Source organism: Haliotis asinina, chromosome 8 (assembly GCF_037392515.1).
Source record: "Haliotis asinina isolate JCU_RB_2024 chromosome 8, JCU_Hal_asi_v2, whole genome shotgun sequence".
Taxonomy (NCBI): domain Eukaryota; kingdom Metazoa; phylum Mollusca; class Gastropoda; order Lepetellida; family Haliotidae; genus Haliotis; species Haliotis asinina.
Window position 1 is genome coordinate 27723680 of NC_090287.1, and position 24139 is coordinate 27747818.

At 37.1% G+C, this 24139-nt stretch overlaps 4 protein-coding genes across 6 annotated transcripts in view; 2 read left to right on the forward strand and 2 right to left on the reverse strand.

The window, feature by feature from the left end:
- Nucleotides 1-264: 264 nt before the first annotated feature.
- Nucleotides 265-2073, reverse strand: LOC137294679 (uncharacterized). Its single transcript, XM_067825749.1, has one exon. The coding sequence runs from the start codon at nt 2071-2073 to the stop codon at nt 265-267; it is 1809 nt and encodes a 602-aa protein (XP_067681850.1).
- A 2503-nt stretch (nt 2074-4576) lies between these two features.
- On the forward strand, nt 4577-6248 carry LOC137295199 (uncharacterized). The gene is made up of 3 exons (XM_067826518.1): nt 4577-4682; nt 5292-5337; nt 5579-6248. The coding sequence occupies exons 1-3, from the start codon at nt 4577-4579 to the stop codon at nt 6246-6248; spliced, it is 822 nt and encodes a 273-aa protein (XP_067682619.1).
- A 3490-nt stretch (nt 6249-9738) lies between these two features.
- LOC137293508 (uncharacterized) lies at nt 9739-19801 on the reverse strand. Its single transcript, XM_067824103.1, has 13 exons — nt 19538-19801; nt 18591-18745; nt 17657-17741; nt 16538-16670; nt 15441-15508; nt 14721-14955; nt 14250-14320; nt 13671-13805; nt 12884-13226; nt 12569-12680; nt 11418-11519; nt 10850-10939; nt 9739-10337 (listed from the first exon to the last, which is right to left on the reverse strand). The coding sequence occupies exons 1-13, from the start codon at nt 19799-19801 to the stop codon at nt 10136-10138; spliced, it is 1995 nt and encodes a 664-aa protein (XP_067680204.1). The 3' UTR covers nt 9739-10135.
- Nucleotides 19802-20775: 974 nt separating this feature from the next.
- Nucleotides 20776-24139, forward strand: part of LOC137293506 (echinoderm microtubule-associated protein-like 1) — an 81674-nt gene continuing 78310 nt past the window's right edge. For all 3 annotated transcript variants that reach the window (XM_067824092.1, XM_067824096.1, XM_067824100.1), the window contains exon 1: nt 20776-20874. In XM_067824092.1, the coding sequence (XP_067680193.1) occupies nt 20826-20874 (49 nt within the window). In that variant the 5' untranslated portion in view covers nt 20776-20825. The remainder of the gene's footprint in view (nt 20875-24139) is intronic.

Sequence of the window (24139 nt, forward strand, 5' to 3'; positions counted from 1 at the left end):
TATACACATGTAATGACTGCATTAAAATTTAATGTAAATAATAATTTGAACAAGGTTCTTAAATTCTAGCATTAATAACAGTGACAACTTTAACATAACCCCAAACAATGCATGTGAAAATTGGTAATCATTACTTATGCAAAAGACTAGTGTACATGATTCAAATATGTGTCAATAAAGTGCATCCGGTCTTTCATCATAAGTGCCACAAATAGTCATTTCATAAAGACTTAATACTAGTGGACCATTTGATCCAAGAATTCTTTACAAATACTTCAGCTGTAAAACACTCTTCAGACATTCTGGTATTGGTAGTTTATGAACTGTTACTGGCATTGATGCTCCAAGAATCTGTCTGATCTTGAAGCAAGACAGATCCTGTAAACTCCTTGTTTGTGAAGTGTACAAAGGCAATCTTTTCTTCAAGGCCTTTCCATCTTTTCCATGGAAGGCATGAGCCCTGATGCACTTCTCTAAATCACCGACATTGTAACCAGCCCGGATCAGGATGTCTACCATAGATGCTCGCACAGACCTGTTGCGATTCTTCGCTGCATATTTAAGGAGTGACTTTTGCTGTTTGGAGCAGCATTCAGCATTCTTTCTCAGGAGGAATCGAACAATGTTGACACTGTTTCCTTTAACAGCTGTTACTAATTCTTTGCAGTGCTTGTAGTCACCGGTCTGGATCTTTGCGGTGTAAATCAAAACTGTCATCTTCAAGCTACGGCAAATGGCCATCCCAAGAGTTGATTTTATATCAGATACATAGTTGGCATTTTCATATCTGAAGGAGCAATTCAAGGCAGCTCCTGCCTGAAGAAGAGTGAGAACATTGACAGTGGAGCCATGTTTGACTGCCATGTACAGTGCACTGCGACCAATGAGGTCCTTCTCATTCACATTTGCACCTTTGGAAATTAGGAAATTGAGCATATCTGCACGATCATTGGACTGTCTTGCTATTTCATGAAGTGTGGTTGATCCCTTCTTGTTACTCTGATTGATATCAATCCCGATTTTAAACATGTGATTTAGAAAGTTGGACTGTCCACGTAAGGCACACTGATGGACTGGGTTGTATTTCTTATCAATGACAAATCCTTCCCCAATAAGAAAGTCAAAAATGACCACACTACCAATGCAAGCAGCTCGATTCACAGGCAAAAGAGGATAAGCCTTCTCTTTCATTCTCTGTGATACTTCCCTTAACTCAAACCATTTCAATATGCCAGCACCATCTCGTGCAACTATCAGTCTGTCCAGGAGATTCCATGATCGTACACTAATGTATTTGTTTTTTGACACAGCACATTTCACATCTCCATCAGAAGGAGACTGATTTGGAGCATCAGGAGGGTATGGCTTGGTGATGGGTATCAAACACTGTTCGGTAGCAACAGTATCAATATCATCTGTGTCATTTAAACAAGCTTCAGTTATTGCTCTGAAGTCAGTGTTTTGTCTACTGAAGTCAAATCCGCATTCTGAGTGGTAACTGGCATCAGATAAAGGGGAGCCATCAGATGAGTCATACAGCTCGTCCTCATCATCCCAGTGATCATCATTGTTTACAAGAAGACTGTTATCCAGATCAGAACTTGAGCCAGTCAGGTGGTCTTCACTATATTCAGAGTCTGACCACATGTATTTAGATCCTTTGTCTTTTTCAATGTCTGCAGAGTCACTCCAGTTATCTATGTCATCTGTTGAGTAATCTGGATGAAACAGTGGAACATCCAAGTCTGATGAAGAATCTTCAAAGTCAATAGTTAATTCATCTGATGATTCCTCATAATAGGGTTTGTCAATTTTAATTCTGTGTCCAACAAATGCTTCTATAAATGAATATGGTTTAGGAGACTTCTTTTCCTGTTCCATATCTTCATCCTCATCATCACCATCGTTGCCATCAGTGTTGTTGTTAAGGTCAAAGGCAGTCAAAAAATGATCTCTATAATGAACATTGGGATCTGAGCCACAGGAATGCTTATCTGAAGGTGTTCTAGATTCAGTTGTACTGCTGCCAGCATATTCAGCAAAAATACTTGAATCTGTCCCTGAGTTAAACATTTTCCTGGAGGAATCTGAAGAGAAATAAGAGGAGGGTTAATTAAGGTACTAGTACTTGAAAGAAGTGGCAACAATTTCCCGTTGCTATCAATTGAAATCATGGGTTGCTAGGGTTATTTAAAAGCCAATATTTGGTTAAAGGCTTGAGGGTCAGAAAGCAAATCCAATTTCAGTTTGTTACTTTGATTCATTCTAAAATTCTGAAGTCAGTGATTTTCATATTTTTTTCGAGAAACTTCAGAACCAAACTTATGTTTTGGTTACTGGGCCCCATTGCGAACATCAACTGTGCCAAAGTTTTTCAATAATCATCTGTTGATATGTCACTTTGACGAAATATTTAGAAAGACTTTGTACATCATCGTTGTATTACTGTTTAAGTATGTCTACGTAGTAGATGTGGACCAATGCTCCAGCTAGCCTTCCTTGACAAAGCCTAAATTATCTTTAGAATCAAACGAACCGGTGAAATCTACAGTATGAATGTTGATAAATGCTGTAAAATCGAGTACCGACACGCCACCTAGCTATACAAAGTACATCATAAGCGGTATAAATACAAAATATAGATACATCGTACCTGAAAAAAAGATTGCACATAGGGATAATGCAATAAATATGTGAGAGTTCAGACTTCGAGACACACTCATTGACACGTCTGACGTCGTCTGATACACCAAATTCTCCCGCCGATTCCTTCAAAAATACCAACAGTCGCTGCAACGGTTGCCTCCCTTGCTCATTCCGTCACCAAAATGCTGTTTTGACATAATTAACCGAGGACAATATGACGAAACACAATGCCCTATATGTGCACATGGTTAATACATTTTCGATACATGCTACATGATTTAGAAACTTATTTGGAAAGCGTGAGTTCAAAGCTTCACGTAGCTATGATCCCCAAGGCTTGTTTTTGGTTTGCCATATCCCTTGTTTATTATCCCAGTAGTTCACATCCATTGTTTATTATCCTGGTAGTTTTTCTTGTTTATTAGACATACACATGTAACTAGGTCTTTCTAACATGAAGAACTTCGACACATTTGCACAGCTAACCTTGTCCTCATGAAAATAATGCCAATAGGGAAGGGTAATCTTTGAAGTTTCACTCACTCATGGGAGTTTTCTAGACTTCCTTTGCCTTTGAATTTTGTAGTGGAATGATGAAAAATCTAACCCATTTAAAATCGTTGGTAACACCTTCAAACAGCGGGTACCAGTCAAACTGCTACAAAATGTCAGTGCAACTGTGGTCAAATTGTCCCGCTTTGTCAAACTGCCACAGGGTTGCTCAAACAGCCTCACGAGTGTAGCCAAAATGCCACAATTTATTCAAGATGATTAAAAATATGCCATATATGCATAGCTTCTGTCAACTTGTGACATAATATTCTTCATATCAATTTTTGTTGGAAGTAATGATTGCGAATATTCCTGTATAGAAATTACATTGTAAATTCCTGTATATCACAGTTGACACAAATATGCACTTATGGCGTATATTTAATCACTTTAAATAAATTGGGGCATTTTGACCATCCAGTTAGGTCAATCTGACCTCAAATCCGGGGCAATATCAAACAGCACCAACTTTAAAATGCACCCAGTGCAGGTATCATATGATTGCATTTTGTTTCCAAACGACAAACTGAACGAAATGGTACGGAAGGAAGCATGTATGTATTGCAAACGATGTATATAAAGAAATCACACCGTTAATGTCACTTTACCGAACCAAAAGAAATATTCTAATCGCTGTATCCTGCCTGCACCACTGAATTACTCGTGAACGACTCAGTACTTACATGGATCTCTGAGTGGTCACAAACACTCACGGATTTGAAACTTTCAGTACATGTTTTATGGTAAACATGTGGAGAACAGTTTCATATTCGACGTATCAGTGAAAAAAAACCGTTGGCCTTGGCAATATTTAGACTTGTAGTTTTATTTTGTCTTTCTTTTAGGGCACCACCGGTGTGGCCGACACATGCTGTCATCACTATTTGAAAGTAGTTCATATCGCGATACAGCCAGAATCAGACTCCGCTTTCAACTAATATTTCTGATAAATAGGTATATAGTTGTACACATATAATAACGTTCACAAACTGCAAAATTCTAAATGAATCTTGACCTCTGAAACGCCACACATTCCTCAACACCGAAACCTAAAGAAACAATGATGTGACGTCATGTTCAAGAACAAAGCTTATGACGTCATAGAAACATCACGACGACAGGCTGCTGTTACCCAGTTAAGTTCATCGTGAATCTCTAATGTGAACAGTTGTCTTTTGCCTGCTCGCAGATCACATTTTGTTTATTTGGTGGAGTACGACTTTCTACAGGTGGGTATTGCAACTCTTTATGTCTTTTATGACTTTAAATTGATGCAGGTTTTTACTAATTCAAAATGTCTAATTTCTCTGTTCATGAATGCTGCTTTTTATGAGACTGATCCTTTATGTACAGTGGTTGTTTTCCGTAGCGCTCTACCATGTCCCAGAAGTCAAAAAAGCCGAGTCGCAAATCTCTTCATCCGAATCTGGAGATTAGAGTCCCGACATTGCCACGACTACCACCGATAGCGCGCCAGAAACCATGTATGTTTATTATTGTTTCAAAACATCCCATGTACACCCATTTGTAGGAGGGAAACGTTTTTATTTTTCTATTTTCAGTTTTCCTCCGTTTCCTCGTGTTGGTGGGTCGGTCTGGTACAAAAACTCCCAAAATGAATTCACCGAAAACTGCGGGTTATCATTACTTAGCTATCCACATATCTGAATCTGACAAATTCTGCCGGCAGCTTGTATATATAAGACATATTTCCTTATCGTTTCAATCTATACAAATATACTTTCAATGTGGCGTCATTGTGAGATGTTAGTTTAGCATAGAGATTCCGGAGCAGAATAGATGCCCTGCACCTTCTACACATGGCACCCCCTGTAGAAGAGGTTGATCACAGTTAGCTGCCTCCCGCTAGATTGGAGTGTTGTCTTGCACAGCTGGCGTAATAGAAGGTTATATTATTGGTGTCCACCGCCTGGCCAGATACCGGTGTGATATATTGCTGTAATATTGCTACATAAAGGTGTCATAGCCGACATTCGCCTCAACTGCAATTTATACTGGTGCTTTTCTGAAGTAAGTAACAATTACCCTGTTTATGGAATGAATTTTGATTGCTACGTCCACCTTCTTCACAGGTCGGTACGAGGAATTCAGATCTGAAATGAGTAACCTTCAGGACAGGTATGTTTAATATATCATCCTAAATAATCATTCACGTATCAAGTGTAGTTGGTTCGGTACAGGTTTAGAGCTTAACGTCTTAGGACATTTTCCTGCTAACTAATATTGGAGACATCATTGATAATTAAAGCAGTTAATGAATACTCTGGTTGCATTAACCTACTAATGGAAATTGCCACCAGGTCTTGGAACAAGCCTATCAAATCATATGTTTTTATTATTTCCATATTGCGTTGAATAGATTGTTGGGAAGACCAGGCGCTCTTCATCGAAGTGAAAACTGTCGGGACAAGGAAATGGCCCACCATCAAGAAGCAACAAGAAAACGGAAGTCAAAGGGACAGATGGGACAGAGAGGTGACTATAACGTGCTTGACAAGTCCGGCTTTGATCCATCACCTGTAAATGACCACTCGGTTTCAATGTCATACGAAGACCTGAGTAGAAGACGTTACCTGAGTGAGTGTCGTCGTCGTCTTGCGAAAAAATGGCAAGAACAGAAACAAACAATGAAGGAGTTCCAGAAGAAGAAAGAGGAAGAACTCAAGGAACTTAAGACACTTCTCCGGAAAGAGAAAGCGGTCATGAGACTGAAAGCGATCCATCCTTCAGTCGTAATTCGTAAAGAGAAGGAGAGGAATGACCCTTCCTTGAAAAGGAAGAATGTATCCATCTGCCTTCTTTCTTCTCTGGAACCTCTGAAACGGAAACCTAGTGTCTGCAGATCAGTTAAGAAGACAGTTGATCGGGAAATGTCCAATGAATCAGGCATTTCCCGAGGTGAGCATGCGCGACCAGTGTCGAATCCTGAAGTTCAGAGTAAAGATGGGTCCAATGAAAAAAGACAGTTCGGTTCAAAAGTAGTTCTTCCTCCAATAAAGAGCAAGATCTCAAAACAAGTATGGCGCTAGGTGCATGAACATCCAGTGGGTAAATATATTTCTTCTTAATGAAGAAAGTACTGTACTTCAGCAACAGGTCAAGAAGACTGTGGAAAAACGTTGAACATGCCTGCTTGATTAAGATGTCCATAAGCCTGAATCATAGTATGTGTTATCACAAGAAATGAGGTGGGAACACAACTGTTGTGAATGATTTTGTTTTGAGTTGTAAATTTTTTATGCTATCAAATAAACAGAATCTTGGATATCCAGGTTGGGTTGTGCTTGTTAAACCATCCTCCCTGATCCCACTTATCACATCTCTAGAATGATCTGAAATTACTTCTTTTCGAGAAATTTACAAGATGTGGCAGTAAGGAATCGTAACAGTATATTGATGAACACCTTGTTTATTACAGTGAGGATCAACTGTGGACCCATTAACTACTATAGTTTCCTGTTTGGAATGACATTGCTGTCCCAATCTTTTTAACTAACCTAGCACAGAAAATTCTTTCACAATTTTCTTACAATGTGTTTTCCCACTTCTTAATTGCAAACCAACAAGTATATACTGTCAGAGACTTTAATCAGAAAAGATATTCTGTAGGCCTGTAAGTAATGGCAATTGAATCAGACAAACTGGGATTTAGATAAAACCGGGAATGACTGACCTACAGGCTCTTGTGTAACATTATTTATGTAATATCGGCTGTGACTGGAAAGTCCATGTAAGGAAAGGTCAATGGTCAGAAGAGATTCAAGGGAACTTTGTAAAACCTATAAGCAATGCTTTGTCATGGTGACTGCATCAGTAAACTCTGTACAATAAACTATTGGGGGCCACTTGGATCCTCGTATTTGTCAGTTAAAACACATAATGGTAATGGAGTATCTTGACACAGTTACTTGTGGTCAGTATGTGAAATAGTTTCCAAATTTTGCAAGCCAGTGGAGCTAGAAAGTTACTTGCCCACAAAATGATCTGCTAGCTTCTTATGTGAATGAACACAGATTTTATCACTTTGTTGCTAATATGATGAACATTTTTATCAGGCCATAATCTTCCATGGTTTAAAATGTGTTGTATATAACTTACGAAATGTGAGAAAGTGATATATTAAAAAATGACCACATTAAAATTCTCCCTTCACAGCTCACAGCTTGTGATACCCAAGGCAAATTAGCTTACCCTCACACTTCAGCTACACAACATGGATTAAGTCAGAGAAATTCTGCCAGCTATGTTGTCTTCTCTATAATTAAACATTGATGGGTAGACTAACAAATAGTCTCTGCAGTGAACATATTTTACAGAAAAAAAAAGTCCCAAATTACAATCACAAAATATACAGGTAATGAAACAGAGCCATGAGACTTTCATCATTTTCAGATCTAGACTTGCCACATATTCTAGACTCTCTTGGACATATTTGTTTCAGTGTCTGTATGACAGGCTAACTGATGGACTTCATCTGTACTTATAGAGATTCCAGGTTTTATGTGATCCTTGGCATCCCTGTTGGTTGTACGAGGCTGGCAGCTTACCACTGTCATCTCAAAAGTGTGGATTGTTGTCCACAATATCTTTGACTGGATCTTCTAACTGTAGACTGGATTTTTTACATCTGTTATCAGATAGCTGTGTCGGTAATTTAAACAAGAACCATATGTGTAAATAAATATTTATTACCATAGACTTGCTACAGCTGACAAACAAGAAAATACTGCAAAACAACAATGAAATAAACTTTACATTTGTCTTAACAGATTAACAAGCAATAATGAACCGAAATTAGCTAGGTTTCGTTCACAACATAACGAAAGTTAAGTTTAAGCCTCAAATATACTTGAAACCATAAGATCACACATAGGAGGTGTAAATTTTGTGAGTTCAAAGAAAATAGAGAATATACAAAATAGCTGTATAACAGCTATATACTCATAATGTTACTACATTGCCCTGGAAAATGACACAAAAATGAAAATAGATAATGTATGGGTTTCTATAGCACATGGTTTACAAATGTCTTCCAAGACAGTTACAGAGACTAGAACATTAACATAAGTTAAACACAATTTAATAACTTAATGTTTAAAATTTTGTATTTTACATTATTCCTTTGTTTCACATTTCACATATGTAGAAACAACTGACATTTGTCCTGGAATGCATTAACCTCTGAGAGGGTCAGAGGGATTTATGTTATTTTGTAGTTTCCCTTCAACAAATTATTGCTTCCTTGTAAAAATTAACATATTTTGAAAGTAACTGTCTGTAGTGAAGCCACAGAGTGGCACAGACTGGCTTTTGGTGACGTTTACTAAATGGATTTAACATACAGAAGTGCTGAGCTTTTAAAGGCCCTTTGTCCACATAAGTTATCCTTGTACTACAGCTTATGGCAATGGCTATTAAAATCAGGAAACAGAGATCTGATGCCCCCACTCCTGCCAATAATGATTTCTCTTGGTAGTATCACTATTAAATGTTGTAAAACAATATGAATACACATAGAAACTGATTTAGTTTTAATTCTTTTCTTAAATTAAAAGTGTTTGTTTGAGAATTTTCAAACCTTTCCCATTAACACCTTTGGAATATACTTCTTGCTTATAGGTCTATTACATTTTGTAACTCCATATTAAACGGGGATAAACAATGAGCTGAATCCTAATGATGAATAATAGATATGGTGAAAATATGTATAACATAAAATGACATGGGACTGTGCAATTACCTGGTATTATATTTTAAGAATGACTGTTATATCCATGTTTCCTGACTGGACCACTTTTTGTGACAAGAGCGAACATGGAATATGTAAATCAGTACAGAGGTGTTGTTATGTCTTTCATTTCATTGTGCCATGATACAATTTCATAATATTTAACTGCTAACAATCATGACTGCATATCTGTGCATATATTTTGTAATTATTTTATTCACAAGAACTGCAACAAAAATTCATCTAATAGAACATTCAGTCATTACTATGTAATGAATGAACATTGACAAATTGCCTAAGATCACTGCATGATTTGCAAATGATGTTGCATACAATATAGAGTTTACTGGTCCACATGATATAGTTGTTAACACTTGACAGGTTAACATAGGAGTACTTGTATCATTATCATGAAGCATAATGTATGACTTGTGTAATAGCGTGCTACAAAATTAACTACATACATAACCTGCTCATGTTGATAATTATTTAAAATTATGAAAAATGAGCACACGAAAGAAGAAGAAAAACTAAATAATTAAATGCAACATATTACATCATAAAGTATATACAACATAATGAAACTGAACGAGTGATGCTCATGACCTATGATAAGAAACCATATTTAAAAGAACCATTCTACTTAATCAGCCATGCTTTATGAGCTTCATAACCCATTAATATACTCTATCAGTATTCATTTCTTGTGATATGGAATGTTTAAATGAACATGTTTTATGTGAATAAATACATAATTATGATATCATTTAAGTACATATAAAAAGGGCAAGCTTAAAACTAGTATGGAAAGATATCTTTCTCTCTGATACACTCACATTCATCCTTAAATATTATCGTTATGAATATCATATTTCATGACATTTTCCCCTCTAAACGCATTTCCTGGTATACTAATTTTATCTTGTGTCAGATGGATTTTCAAGGCAAATATTTGGAGTTAATTGAGGTGCATGCAGATAAATGTCAGCATACATTATAAACCTCTGAATCGTAATGATACTGATAACAAGGTCTAAAGTTTTCCATGTTTCATAAAAATATCAGGTGAAATCACATTTATCATTCTACTTTTTCTTCACTTATCCATGTTAATCACAAATTTGTGTTACAAGGAAAAAAACTGTTCTGTTTTTAAGAAGTTTCAGAATGACACTACTCTTCAAAGATCTAGCAATCATCTAAATGGAGTGAACCACAGGACCCTGAGGAATTGTCAGAGATGAGGAAGCCACACTTGTCTTGTGTGCTTGAGATGGTTGCAGCAGGGTTGAGGTTGGTGGGTGTGGCCATCAAATTGGGTGGTGTGGTGAAATCGGCTGGTAGCACCTGCTGCTTCTGCAACTCCTTGGCACACAGTCTTGCCTTTTCCCTAGAGCAGTATCACAATAAACACTAACAATGTGTCATCATCAACAACAAGCATGTTCAAGTTCTGCTTCTGATATTGGCACCAACCTGAATCAGTTCATCTGTTGTTCAAAGTATCCATGGGCTAATGGGTTTTCTGGTTCTCTGGAGGTGTCTTTATACATTATCACTGACACATAACTGTAACATATACTGAGGGGAAAACAATAATGGATCACATCAAAGCACAAGTGTTTCCTTATTTTTTTTCAAGTTTTCTTCTCAAGCTTTGTATTGCCCAGCCTGTGAAGAAACCTAAAAAAAACCCAGGGAACACTTGTGCTTTTAAGTGATCCCTTATGTCTTTCTCTCAGTATTTTTGATAATATTTTCTTCATATTTAGGATCTTCAAAACTTCAGCAAACTATTTTTCCTGCTTGATAAGAACCAACATAAGAATACAACACATGTATGCAGGTCTTTGACTACCACAGAGGTTCTCGTGTGATCACTCATTTAGGTGACTGTCTTACTTGTATGGAGCTTGTTCTTCTGGAGTCATGTTCCTCCATGCATGTCCCATTATCTTGCTGATGTGGGATGTGTGAACTCCAGGGTTGGCGCTGTTCATGAAAGCAGACCAGTCACAACCTACACTCAACAACACTGACAAGCAGAGGTCACTTAAACAAACTGAATCATATATTATAATACCACTTTCTCTCTTCTGACTATAGGTGATTACAGTTAATACCTTTTAAAGGTAATTCAAGTAACTTGTATAAGTGTTTACAAGTCTCTAGTCATGATTTGCTTGACTGGCATTATTAGAAGTTGATGAGTAATAAGGAAGTAAGATTCTTTATTCTTTACTGTTGCTTGACAATGGTATAAGGATCCATACTGAAACATCACATCATATGTAATAAAAGAAGTTGTTATCCATAAAGAATTTTTAATGGTCAACATACACAGTAGTATATTAACACATTAATAACTGCTTTGTACTATGCTTCAAGATATCTGGTGGAAGGGAGTATCAGTTGCAAATATTAATTCTCATTTCAGCTTTTACTTGAGATATAAATAATGTTTCCATACTTGATGAATGTTCTTCTGTTCAATCGGCTAAACATCATGAACCCATTCATCCATGAAGTTTTCCGTAGGTCAGTTTTACCCGATTTTGTCAAATCTCTTGATCTGCAGTACAAAATATTTTGAAGAAATCAAAGACAAGCACAAAAACAAGCACCTTTTGACCCTGCTCTAGATTGTTTGTAAAAGTAAGGGTGAAAAAACAACAACATTAGACTAATACATTAACCTGTGTTGCAAATGGTTCAGTCAGATAACCAGGGGCATGGGGTAATGACCCATGAAAAGAGTTCAGAGTGTCAGACTTATCATAAAAGTCTTTGTCCCTGTTCAAAGTAACAAATCAAACATTTAAGGGGCTCTGAGATTCAAATAAAATAGGAGCAATTGTTAAGAATCCTTTCACAGCTTTCAGTTTTGTACACTGCCTTCAAGTTTTGGACAAGTAAAGTCCCTCAATCAACCCCATATTTCAAAACCAAGACATATTCACAGGTAATGGATTAAGTTACCTATCTGTACAAGTAACATTCTGAAGCACATTTAGTACTTGGGTTAACAGATAGGAGAAGATACCACGTTCTCTTTTTGACTATATGTTAATTACAATACAATAATTCATGTTTTGCTCATCTATACAAAAAAATTTTTTTCTCTTAAGCAGCCTTCCCACAACAAACGTAAGTTTGATAACAAATGTTGTAAAGCTCGAGTTTGAGAGTGTGAACATTATGACAACTCACCACCAACACCAGTTTCAGTTTTCTATTAAACTCAAGTGTGAAGTGTTGTCACACTCATGTTGTTCCGAAACAACCAATCGCAGTCATCAAAACAGTCACGTGACTGCACTGATAGACATGGCACTCAGATGACATGAAAGTTTGACAACCTGTGTTGTCAAACTTCAGTTTGCTGTGTGAAGGCTGCTTTACTGCTGATTATCTACAAATGTGCTTTGCTCATAATAAGCACTGTTTTGTTCTTTGGAAATGCAAAATATATCTAGGTCTAAACAAAATAGTTTCATTACCACCTTTTAGTACATAATTAAGACAACATAAAAACTCATCTTGTCTTCCATGCATCATCCACATGTGACAGCCACGAACACAGCACAAATAGAGTTGCTATTCTGAACCAAGTCTACGTACCCCCCTGAGGAGGTGGATGAGGCAGGCCTGTAACGCTGAGATTGAAGCTGGGCTATCTGGGTCTTCTGATTGCGAGTAAGGCCAAGACTCTGGAGGGATACATCTTCAGGTTCTTCAGAAGAGAAAGGTCAACATCAATATCCAGCTATAAGTTAGCACATGCATATGTTTTAAAAATAATCACAAATATTTTCTACATTTGTATGATGACATGTAATATTTATTTGTACATATATACTGCCCATACATAAAAGCGAAACAAGTAAGGCATATACTATGGTTATGATATATCATAATTAATAAAATTCATCATACCATTTCCAATTGCTTCCACTTCATAATTGATAGGTTCCATTTGAAAACGTTCATCATCCTCAACGTTAAAATACTGCTGATTTCCTGTATTAGCTGAGTTTATGTCTAAATTATTAAATGGAGATCGTTTGGGTGTGTACTGTTTCCGTTTGTTCTTCCTACTTCCAGGAGTGAGTGGCGCCAGCTTGGAAGCAAGAGAAGACTGCATGGGAGAGAGGAAGGCGGAGGAAGAAGAGGGAATCTGGATGGTCTGTAAAACGTTGTCAGGGGAGACGGCTTGAGAATGTGGCATGTCGGGGTCGAAGCTAGTGTCTTGCTCATACCAATCATTTTGACCAATGTTCTTGAAAACAAAACATGGATTCTAAGTAAAATACTAATAAGAAATTACACAGATTGACATAAGATAAATGATGAAGTTGAGTTGAGTTGAAGAAAAGGATCTACAATTTCAAAAACCAAACCAATTTTGGCCAATGTGTGTGTTTTCAATTGACAAATGTGAGTCTTTTGGTTGTGATCAAAATAAGAAAGTTCTGACACGGATGGTTTTTGCAAATGTACTAGCACTTACATTCTAAGCCTGGGAACAGGAATGTTGCTTCTACTTGTTGTTTATGAAAGCAAGATGAGAGAATAGTCTATATATGTCTATAACTTACACTATGGCGAATCATACAATACCTCACAATTAACCTGGTAGCCACTGAATTCCACATTATCACATGCTGCTTTTTCTGTGAGCAAGGAGTATTGACGAACTACTGTGTAACACATATACACAAACCATTATGTTGACCCCTAGATTGAAGGTTTTGTTCTCCTTGTCGTCTTCCCTCTGGTCAGGGCTGGACAGGAGGTTTAAGGAGGTAGGGACTACATGGCTTGAGTTGCGTGCAGGTAGCTGGGGCGATCTCGGTTCCTGAAACAGTTCCAGGAAAATCATATGAGTGAGCATCACCTTGATACAGTCTTGCATGTCTTTGACTTTTGCAACTTTGTCAAAACCAGTGAAGGTATACTGCTGATATACCCCAAACACAAAATGATAAACCTGTGAAACGGATTCTAATGCATTGTTAATGGGACACAACCATGCATGATAAATTGAGATTCCCAAGACTAGGCCTCCCAGGTTGACACAGAAAGTCCATCAACTTCTGTGAAGTACTTGATTTATATGAAATCTTTCTGAACAGTATTCAAGGTATAACAAAGCATCACCTCATCACCCAGGTTTGATTTCTCACATGGATACAATGTGTGAAGTCCATTTCTGCTTTTCCCACCTGTGACATTGCAGGAATATTTCTAAAAGCGGCACTAGTTCACTGATCGTGCTAATCTCATACAAACAATGCCTTACCATCAAAGATGAAGAAAACCTTAGACAATCATTTGCTTCAACTACTTGACTAAAGAAGGGGTCATATTCACCTACAAAGAAAAATTTGTAAAGGTGAGAAACATGTGATGTTTTCTTCACATTTGTTGAAGAACACTTCAGAACATATCTGTTTTTAAATCACTGAAATATTTTGGTAATGTTGACAATAAGAATACAATTATTCTGGATATAAACTGTCTCTTTTTCGGTCTTTCAATCTGATAGGATACATCTTCCAACAAACCCTCCATTATGAGGTCATGTGAATCCTGAGAAATTTCTAGGGCATGTGTGTGTGTGTGTGTGTGTGTGTGTGTGTGTGTGTGTGTGTGTGTGTGTGTGTGTGTGTGTGTGTGTGTGTGTGTGTGTGTGTGTGTGTATTGCTGTTGCTGTATCAAATATTATGCTACATTTGATGTGTTCATGTCAAGCGTCAACTGTATTTCTCACATGCATTGATAACTTCCTCCTGCTCAGTGTTGACAAACCAGGGTGCAACAGCATTATCATTTAGGAAGGGCAGGAACGAGGAGGTTGGAACTGTAGAATCCTGGGAGCAGTCTTTGCTCTCAGTTGCTTTGGGAATGTGCTGTGGCACTTGGTGGTCACTGGTTGAGTCTACTGTTGGAGACGATAGCTTCAACCGCCGACCAAAACTGTGCTTGTCATTCATGGGCGTCTCTTTCTATTTTCAAATCAAAATAACTCAGTATAACTGTTAATATAAGTAATGATATCAAGCAACATTTGAGGGTCATTATAAAAGATTCAGCAAAGTCTAAAACGTTTTGAGCATTTGGACTCTGTACTTTTAATCAAATTGAAGATTTTATTCACGCTCTGCAACTTCAGCCACAAACATGAAGTCTGACTTTGGTAAATATAATAAAAATCAGGAAACAAATGTCCAATTTAGGGTGTAGATTGCATTCACACAAAAACATTCAATGCCAAAAACTGTTGAATCTGTTTGGCCATGCATGACACTTGGCATAATCTTTGGTACCTATATTTTAGTCTTGCTACATGGAGGTGACCAGATGACAGAACAGAATTTTACCGACACTGACCCCAGATTAATGGATAAAATCACATCTTCCAAATAACCTTGACATCAAGGTGAATTAAGACACCATTAATTCTCATAAACTAAATGTACGTCAAACATACCATGGAGTCTCTGTCATTCCTGCTTGAAGACTTCCTGTTTCCTTTGTCAGTCTGAACAGTTCTGTTTTCTGTTAAAAAAAAACAAAAATAAAAAAATCAAAAAGATAAAAAATAACAAAAAAATAAATAAATAACAATGCACAACCAAATGAAAGACAATGCTGTGTCACTGGTAAAAACAACAAACAATTCTCATGTTCTGTTTGGATGCATATTATCCCTTAGCACAAACACTTAGAAATGTTCCCCACTAATGAAACTAAAGTGAAGCAGTAAAAGAATAATACAAATTACTTCATATATCCATAGTTTAGTACTTGATGCATAAGTACATATAAACCCTTGCCATAATAGATTGAGATGAGACATGGGAAATGAAAAAGTGGAAAGTATACTAAAACCAATCAGGAAATAATTATTCATCCCTTACACACTTCATTGAATCTGAATGTTTCCTGTATTCAATCTTTCACGTATCTGTTCTAGTATATTGTTACATCTGGGTGGTGGAGTATCCTTGTGGTTAAAGTGTTTGCATGTCATGCTGAAGACTTGGGTTTGAATCCGATATGGTTAGATATGAGTGAAGCCCATTTCTAGTGTTCTCCCCTGTGGTATTGCTGGAATATTGCTAAAAGCAGCAATAAAACCATACTCACTCACTCACTATTGTGACATCCCAGAATCACAGTCGCAATTAAATGAACAAGTATTTTTGAAGGGATAGCAATAAAAAAATGTTTACCCTTAATATCATTGTCATTTGAAAAATAATAATCACAAACTAACTAGACCAGTGGCATATGCAAAGGCTGTGCTGATTCCCAGCAAACATCACCACTCATGCAATACTGTTCACATTAAGTGTACCCCTATTATTTAAAAAATCTGTATCCATCTCAAATACTGAAATCAATTATGGCTCATATTTGTTTGCTGTTATACACCAAAGTCAACAATATTCCATCTATACACAACAGCAGCTGGTAAATCTCCTGAATACAATTACACCTGGCCCTAAGTACCATGACCATTTCAGGAACCTGGAATGTGTCACTGTTATTTTCATGAATATTTCAAGTAATTACCTAACTCACCCATTTCATTGCGGAGTTGTAAGGTCAATGATGTCATTGAACTGGAGTAAGGTATACCCAGCTCAGAACACAGTTGCACGATAGTGTTCTCAAGGTAAGCCACATAGCTGATAATCCTCTGCATCATCACCACCTGTATAGCAAGCAAAGACTGCAGTCTGAATAATTCACCCCTCCACTGTTTGCCCTAGACATGAAAATTTAGGAGTCATCATGACCCCCTGATGGACATGTTTTTGAGAGTCATCTTCAGTATGGAACTTTCATCATTACATCAACTACATATGACTGTTTAATAATGATGAAAAAACAAAACAAAGGTAAAGCAGGGCAGGTATTTAATCAGCACTGAGCAGTTAACTGACAAACAATAAGCTAAACAGTTTTAAACAAAAGCAAAGTACAAGCTTAGACTATCTGTACTTTGGGCCCAGTAGCATTGCATCAACAATGATGAAAGCTTTTTAATGCACTGCATAGCTTTAGGTAACTTGTGTGTCAAATACGCAGGTTTTCTGCGACAGGGCAAACACCACTCTCTCTGATGAATTAGAGTGCACTATTATGAATGGTCGGGAAACTTTTTTGTTGGTCAATAGGTTACCAATATTTTGAAGGTAGAGTCAAGCATTTTTTTACTAATGATAATAGGCAAAAACAACACCTCCAGTTTTGTAAAACTTTACTTTCTAGATCAACTCTAATTATCAACATAATGTATAAATCTATTACATGGTGATGAGACATCATGAAATCAAAGATCACTGATTTTTTTTCCAAAATACGTATGTATCAATTTATTCAAGATTTTCATGGTCAATTATTTTTGGACAATTTTAGGTCAAGATACACAGTGTTTGTGTTTGTAGTTCAACACTGCTGTCAGAAAGATACCTAGCTGTCACAAACAACAACACAGAAAGGTGAAACTTGCGACTGATATTTTCAATAACATCCCCTGTCATTGGGGGTATGACACATGAACATTTAAGTCACACTGTTCAGACACCCAATGGTTGTGAATCAATACAAGCAACGAACTGATGAATACTGACTTAAAATGGAAAATAATTCAAGCTCATATCAGTACATGTTTTGACATGCAAAGTTACTGATCACCTTTGTTTCCCTCCCATCCTGAGAGGATCCAGGTACATCCTTGCAGATTTCACCCAGACTGTCATTCAAGTTATGGTGTCGAGTTCTGAAATCATTTTTCTCAGTGCGAAAGAGGAAGATATATGTTTCTAGTTACAAGACCTACCCTCAGCACACTTTCAGATCTCACCTTGTCGGTATATGTAAATCAAATACAACAATATTTAATGGGTAAAAATTGTTGGAACTTGCCTTCACTGTTTTGCAATTAAATACATTTCAAATTTATATCTGCACGATAAGCATGAGGAATAATACTCCAGGACAAAGGGCTCTTATTCAGTGTTTAACAAGGGTGAAAATGACACACTGTTTCCTCTATCCTCCACATATTCCTTTGCATTACTGCTATCAGCATTCTATTTCCATTAAATATCCTTCACAAATGGAAGACCTTTGTTTTAGAAGTGATTTTACTGTCCCCATCACTCTAATCAGTAACTTTTCCCATAGTTCATCTTACTCAAGTGCAATAGACTGGGTGGCTTTCTGCATTTAGTAACTTAAATTTAACTTCAAAGAAATCTATAGGGCACTGAATGTATCTTTGATATTAATTAGTATGGAGATATAATTCATTAGGTGATATAGGATGCATGTGTCCATTAGGATAAGCAGACTTTCATCATTCGTGTCAAATACTTTAGCAAATCTAATTGGGGTATCATGGTACCGGTATTCTTTTATTTTTCTGAACAATATGCCCTCACATATATGCTGTTGAAGCACCTGAGTAAACATTTCAGGCCCTCATTTTAAAAAATACAGGTTACTGTATCAATTAAATTGAGCTGCAAAGTTTTTGCAGGCATATAGGCTCCATACAAATTTGAAACCTTTTTGAAACATTGTCTGTAGGAATTTACACAACTTTCCATCAATATTTACAACATACCTCTCATTTTCTCTGTGTCTCTCCATCATTTTGAGAGCAGTGCGAGGAGTTCTGTTCTTTTTGGATGAGTTTGTTCTGCGCCTGCTTGACGGAGAAGCCTCATCCGTATTTTGAGACAAGAAGTAATAAAACTCTCTGGTTGAGGGCCTTGATAACTTTCAAAAAGAAACATCTGATTATAAGAAATCAATGTAATATGCACCAGTCAGCAGATATCTAGCAGACTGCTAATCAGTTCTGTTTGTACTTACAGGAGACCAGTGCTTCAGATTTCAGTGGGTAAAAGAATGTGGATTGTAAAAGAAACAACACAAAACATAATGACCCATTGACTTTTGAAAAGAGAAATAATTTGTCCAGTGATGTGACACCTAGGAATTATGCGTATGTTTTCTCTTCACGAAGAGTGGTATTGAATAACTAAATGCCACTTACATTAGTTCCCAAGTTGTTAATACAGTCTTGGTGTATTAAAGTGACACTGATAACAGGACTAATAAACAGTGAGTGAGTGAATTCTAGATAAGTCTTTGCAAAAGGAAGATGACAGTTCTGTAAAAGGTATCAGCAGGAGAAAGCTATTACCTACTGCTAGACACTTATTTGATGATCCTGCGCACTAAACGCATTTGTGACAAGAGAGGCGGTACAATGAATTGGGCGAGTACACTTGGCTGCTACAGCTAGCTTGACGATTATGCACATGCAATACATGCTAACCGTGACATGAATTCAACACCCTACTGATTAACACCCGCCTTGCTTCTGTGTAACACCTGTCTCGCTACTGTTTTACACCAGTCTCAATACTGTTAAACAGATTTCGATATTTATCAGACAACCTGTCTCCCTCTTGTTTCAAGTGGATGTTCTGTGGGGCCTTCCCAAGTATGCAAATTGGGGTCATTTGTCAGGTCATGGATCATCTTATATGTGTTTACCAGTACCTTCTTCTCCCCAGAGGTGAAATATTCTTCATCTGCTATAACCTCTGGCACTACAGTTTTTTCAGACTTAATAACTGGAGGCCAGTGGTAAGTTGAAGCTTGTGTTGTTGCATCTATCTGCGTGGCTGCATCTGTAACTTCTTCCTCCTTCCCATATGCCAACAAGGGCGTGTCATCAAACAAGCATTGTTCCTCATCAACATCATCAGGGGAGGAAGGTGTAGTAGGACTTTGTGTTGGTATATAAATGAACCTTTCATCCATGTCTGAAATACAAACAGCATTTGGGAACATATTTGTCAGTAAACAGACATTATTTGTCATGTGATGAAACAGATCTTGAATAATAATTTCCAACGTTAATGCAAGTGTACCTGAACACTAAAACAGCTCAAATCATTACCTTGTCAGGTCATTTGAGCACTGTGCCTCTTTGGTAAGGCCTCCAACAAATCAAAGGAGGAAGTTTAGTGCAGCTGAAAAAGGACCTCCTTGGTTTTATTTTTAATTTCAAACACAAACAAAAAGAATCATAATCCTTTCACATCTGCCACACATCGTACTAGATGAAGCACACTGTAACTGGTGGGTGAACTAAACTTTAAAGGCACTATTTCCAAGGAAAATGTATAACCTAATGTTTGTTTGACAATAAGCAAAGCTAGTATGCAGTGTTCACGCCCCATCCCAAGAGCAACACAGTACATTGCCATATAGGCTACATGTTGACTAGCTGAGAGCCATGATAGGTTCCCAAGTCAAGACATGAATCATGACAAGTAAATATGTTCTCCATGTTGTTCCCAAAGGTCAATAGAAAAATGTGTCAAAGTCAGTTCGGTTGCTTATGTATTCTGCATATTTGTTATTTTCATTGCACCTCAAACTAATGCTTGAATCTACGTTTCACGTATGTATGCATACCTGTATGCAGATTGTGATATCAACAACGCGACATGACTTCACATCTTCTACGAACATGCAACGCACCAAAGAGGTTGAAAGTTCGCGCGTGCATTCTTTCATGACGTCACATCGCAGGCGCGCACCTGTTTAATTAGGTCAAACAATGATAAATAGAATGACTGCTATCATTTGGTTTGCTATCAGATGAAAGGATAATAGGAAACTACAAATATGAAAAAATAATATTTGACAAAATTTATCACTCTTTATATTTTTTTTTCCTGCCCGTAGTACCAGGAAGTACCGGAAATACCAGAAATTGAAATAGCCACGCTTTCGTTGACGTAATACACAATAACATTTGGTCTTCTACGACTTCGCGATGGATGAATCTTCTACAACATCGATTTCCTTTCATTCTAACGGTGTTGGTATGTAATCATCGCTTGCATAGCTTGTTTTGCAAACGTGACAAAAGGGATAAGAAATGATTGATAAATGCATGCCGATTTAATCCTTTCCTGGACAACTGGTTGCAGTCTTTCAAGGCTGCCGGTGTCACCATAATTAATCTTTGTCACAAACGGTTGTAACTATTGTATCTGCACCGGTCGTATAATTTTACATACATCAATTGTGATAGTGACTGTCACATTTAAGCCTAACCCAGATATATCATTCTGAACTTAACATGTACCATTTTTCGTTGATCACCTCAGAATAGCCAATCATTGATTAACAATGTATTGCATCACTGCAGTGTCACTTGTATGTTAACACTTGCAGCTGTACCAGAACACTCTAACCATTTAACCATGGTGACAAAATACTGCAGGACACATTTTGTTAGACTGATATGTCAATATGAAGAATGTTATCAATATGATCATGTGTTGGGCAAAATCAACTCAGATGACTCGATATGCACTGCATGTAGAGGAATTTATTAGACATGCCAGGATGTGATGAAGATTGGTTCATTCTCATAGTCATCCTTGACATGTTTTGATTCATCAGCATAGCTTTCTATGTGCAATAAAATAACTGAAATATGTTCCAGAGAGGCATTAATCCTAACTCACACATTTTCCAAATACTTACAACTTGATCTTATCTTAAGCACAAATTACAGATTTAAAAAATTTGTTTGGAGATGAATTTGATTGACTTCATGATACATATAACAGATAACAGATAAAAGATATGCAGTGGGATCTTTTCTGTGCAAGTTTGTGTCACTTAGGCATGCCAGAAACCCATCATCATTGGTTTGATTCAAGGTTTGCCCAGAACATGTTTTGGTGTGACAGCACTATACCTGTGCGTGTGGGTTTCAGTAAAGTGATAAACTTCTTAGACCTACGTCACGTCTGGTTTTCTTCCCTTGTGAGACAACTGGAATGCAGAAACAGTGTAAACCCAGCTCACTCACTGATTCCAAGTTAATGAGGAACCTGGACTCCTCAAGATTTGCTGCTGTATTTCAGTGTAGGGAACTCTTGATTTCTTTCTAAGATCAGTTTTGAAGTTGAACATTGCCGAAGAAATGAATCTTTATGGTGCCAATTGTTTAGTATTGTGAAGTGTGCATTTGTTATGTGTCCAGTAAGTGGATTTGGTTGTTTGTTGAGGCCACAGGTAGCTGAGTTAGTGTTGGTTTCATTTGCCATAACCTACAAATAAATCTGGGTTCAGCTCCCCTCATAGCTGAATGTGTCTCTCATTTCAGCTTTCTCATAACTTGTAAAAGTATTAAAACCCATTGGTTTCATCTGTCTCAAACTTAAGATAAAGAAAGGGGAGTAACTCTGTTTGCCTTATGACCACAAACACTAACGCATCCATATATTTGCATTTAATCTGCATGTGTTTTTGTGCATCCTGTTCAGAATTTGCATGCGCATGAAATGTTTCCTGTAAATGCACAGCACCTGCATCATTAACGTCCTGTCTACTAACTTGATGTTGTGAGAATTATGTTTTTGCTTTGCTTGTGGAATTTCAGTGTGATTTATGCTAATAAAATCGTTTATGCATAGCCGTGTTGTATTGTTCTTTGTTCTGTTTTCGGTGTTGTGGAAAGATTCTGAGCATTTAGTGAAAGCTGTAATAATGATCTGTAATATTAAAAGTGTTTTCATTGTTTCAATTTTAGATGCTTGTCACATATGTTGTGCTATGATGACTGTAATTCTTGAACATAAGCTTCCAACAGTCACATTCTCTTTGTTTAAGAGGGGCTTACAATTGTTTCTGTAATAACATTATTTTATGGTATAGGAATCAGCATATTCTTTCATGTTGAAATCAGAACAGCAAAATGTTTCATTCACAAACAGAAACTATGTTCTCTGTTATCTGGTAACTGAGTTCAGACTTTATTTCAGTTTTCACAAATGCTCAAGATGTTTTGAATGTTTACTGGAATGGAGTTAGTCACCAACAAACTTGTTATCTCTAGAGAAAATATTTGTCGCACACCTGCACATGAACCGGTCATCTTAGAAACTGCAAATACATTAAACAAAACTGGTATCACCACATGGGTGGAGATAACCCACTGCCTGACACCCCAGTCCAGTATTTCTTTCTGTTGGGCATTCAGATTTGTATATCATGCTGTACTGGTGTACAGTTGACTTTCCAATGTTAACTATATTGTGTATTTAAATAATCAACAAGAAAATCGGCCAGAATAGTGGAAAAACTATGAGGTCAATGATTTCACATGTGTCACTGTACTGGAGTACAATAGGAATTTTATAGTTATTTCCACCCCTGTACAACCGTGTTGTAAGTGGTAAATCTCTGTGATTGAGCTCTGCATCAGCACCCAAAAGATTCAGTAATGCACTGCTAGTAATGTTTCTGTCTTGATTTATAAGGTCTGTGTAGCTCAGTGATTAAAGTGTTCGCTCATCACAGCAAAGACCTGGGCTCATTTCCCCTTGTGGGTACATTATAGGTAGACCAATTCTGGTGTCCCCAGCAGTGATGTTGCTGGAATATTTCTAAAAACAGAGCAAAACCCAACTCTCTCACTCACTCATGACTCTTAGTGAGAAGTTAGAAATGTATTCCAGCAAAAAAACACATTATTCCATAATCTCTATTAAAATGGTTGGATCTGGATTCTTGTTCAAGATTATATTTCAATTGATAAGTTCTTGAAACAAAAAGGTGCCATATCTCTGGATCATTTCTAATACTTATATGTGACTAGGACTTCGAACAAATGGCTAATGTTACTTACTGATCATTCAAATTTGATCAAAAGGTGCAAAATGTCTAATTAAGCCAAGACAAATGCTGAGGCAGGACCAGAATGGTTTGTTGACAGGACATTGTTAGGAGAGAACTGTTTGGGATTAGAATTTCTGGAGCACACATAGTGCTGCCACTTGATGATCATGTGTGGTGAATGTATTTGCCTCCAGCACCTGTTTAATCTTAGAAAGAATTGATTAACTGGACAAACACATTAAACTTTCAGTGTTAGACATATAAACATAAAAATACATGCATCTAATATGAAAAAAAGTGTGACTGTGTGCGTATACAGACCTGGGTGCCATTATACAAAATCACCTTAGCACTAGGAATGTCTTAAGTCTACGTTAAGGTATGGGAGTTGAAGTAACCTTAGCACTAAGACTGCCTTAAGTCTATGTTAAGGTATGGGAGTTGAGGTAACCT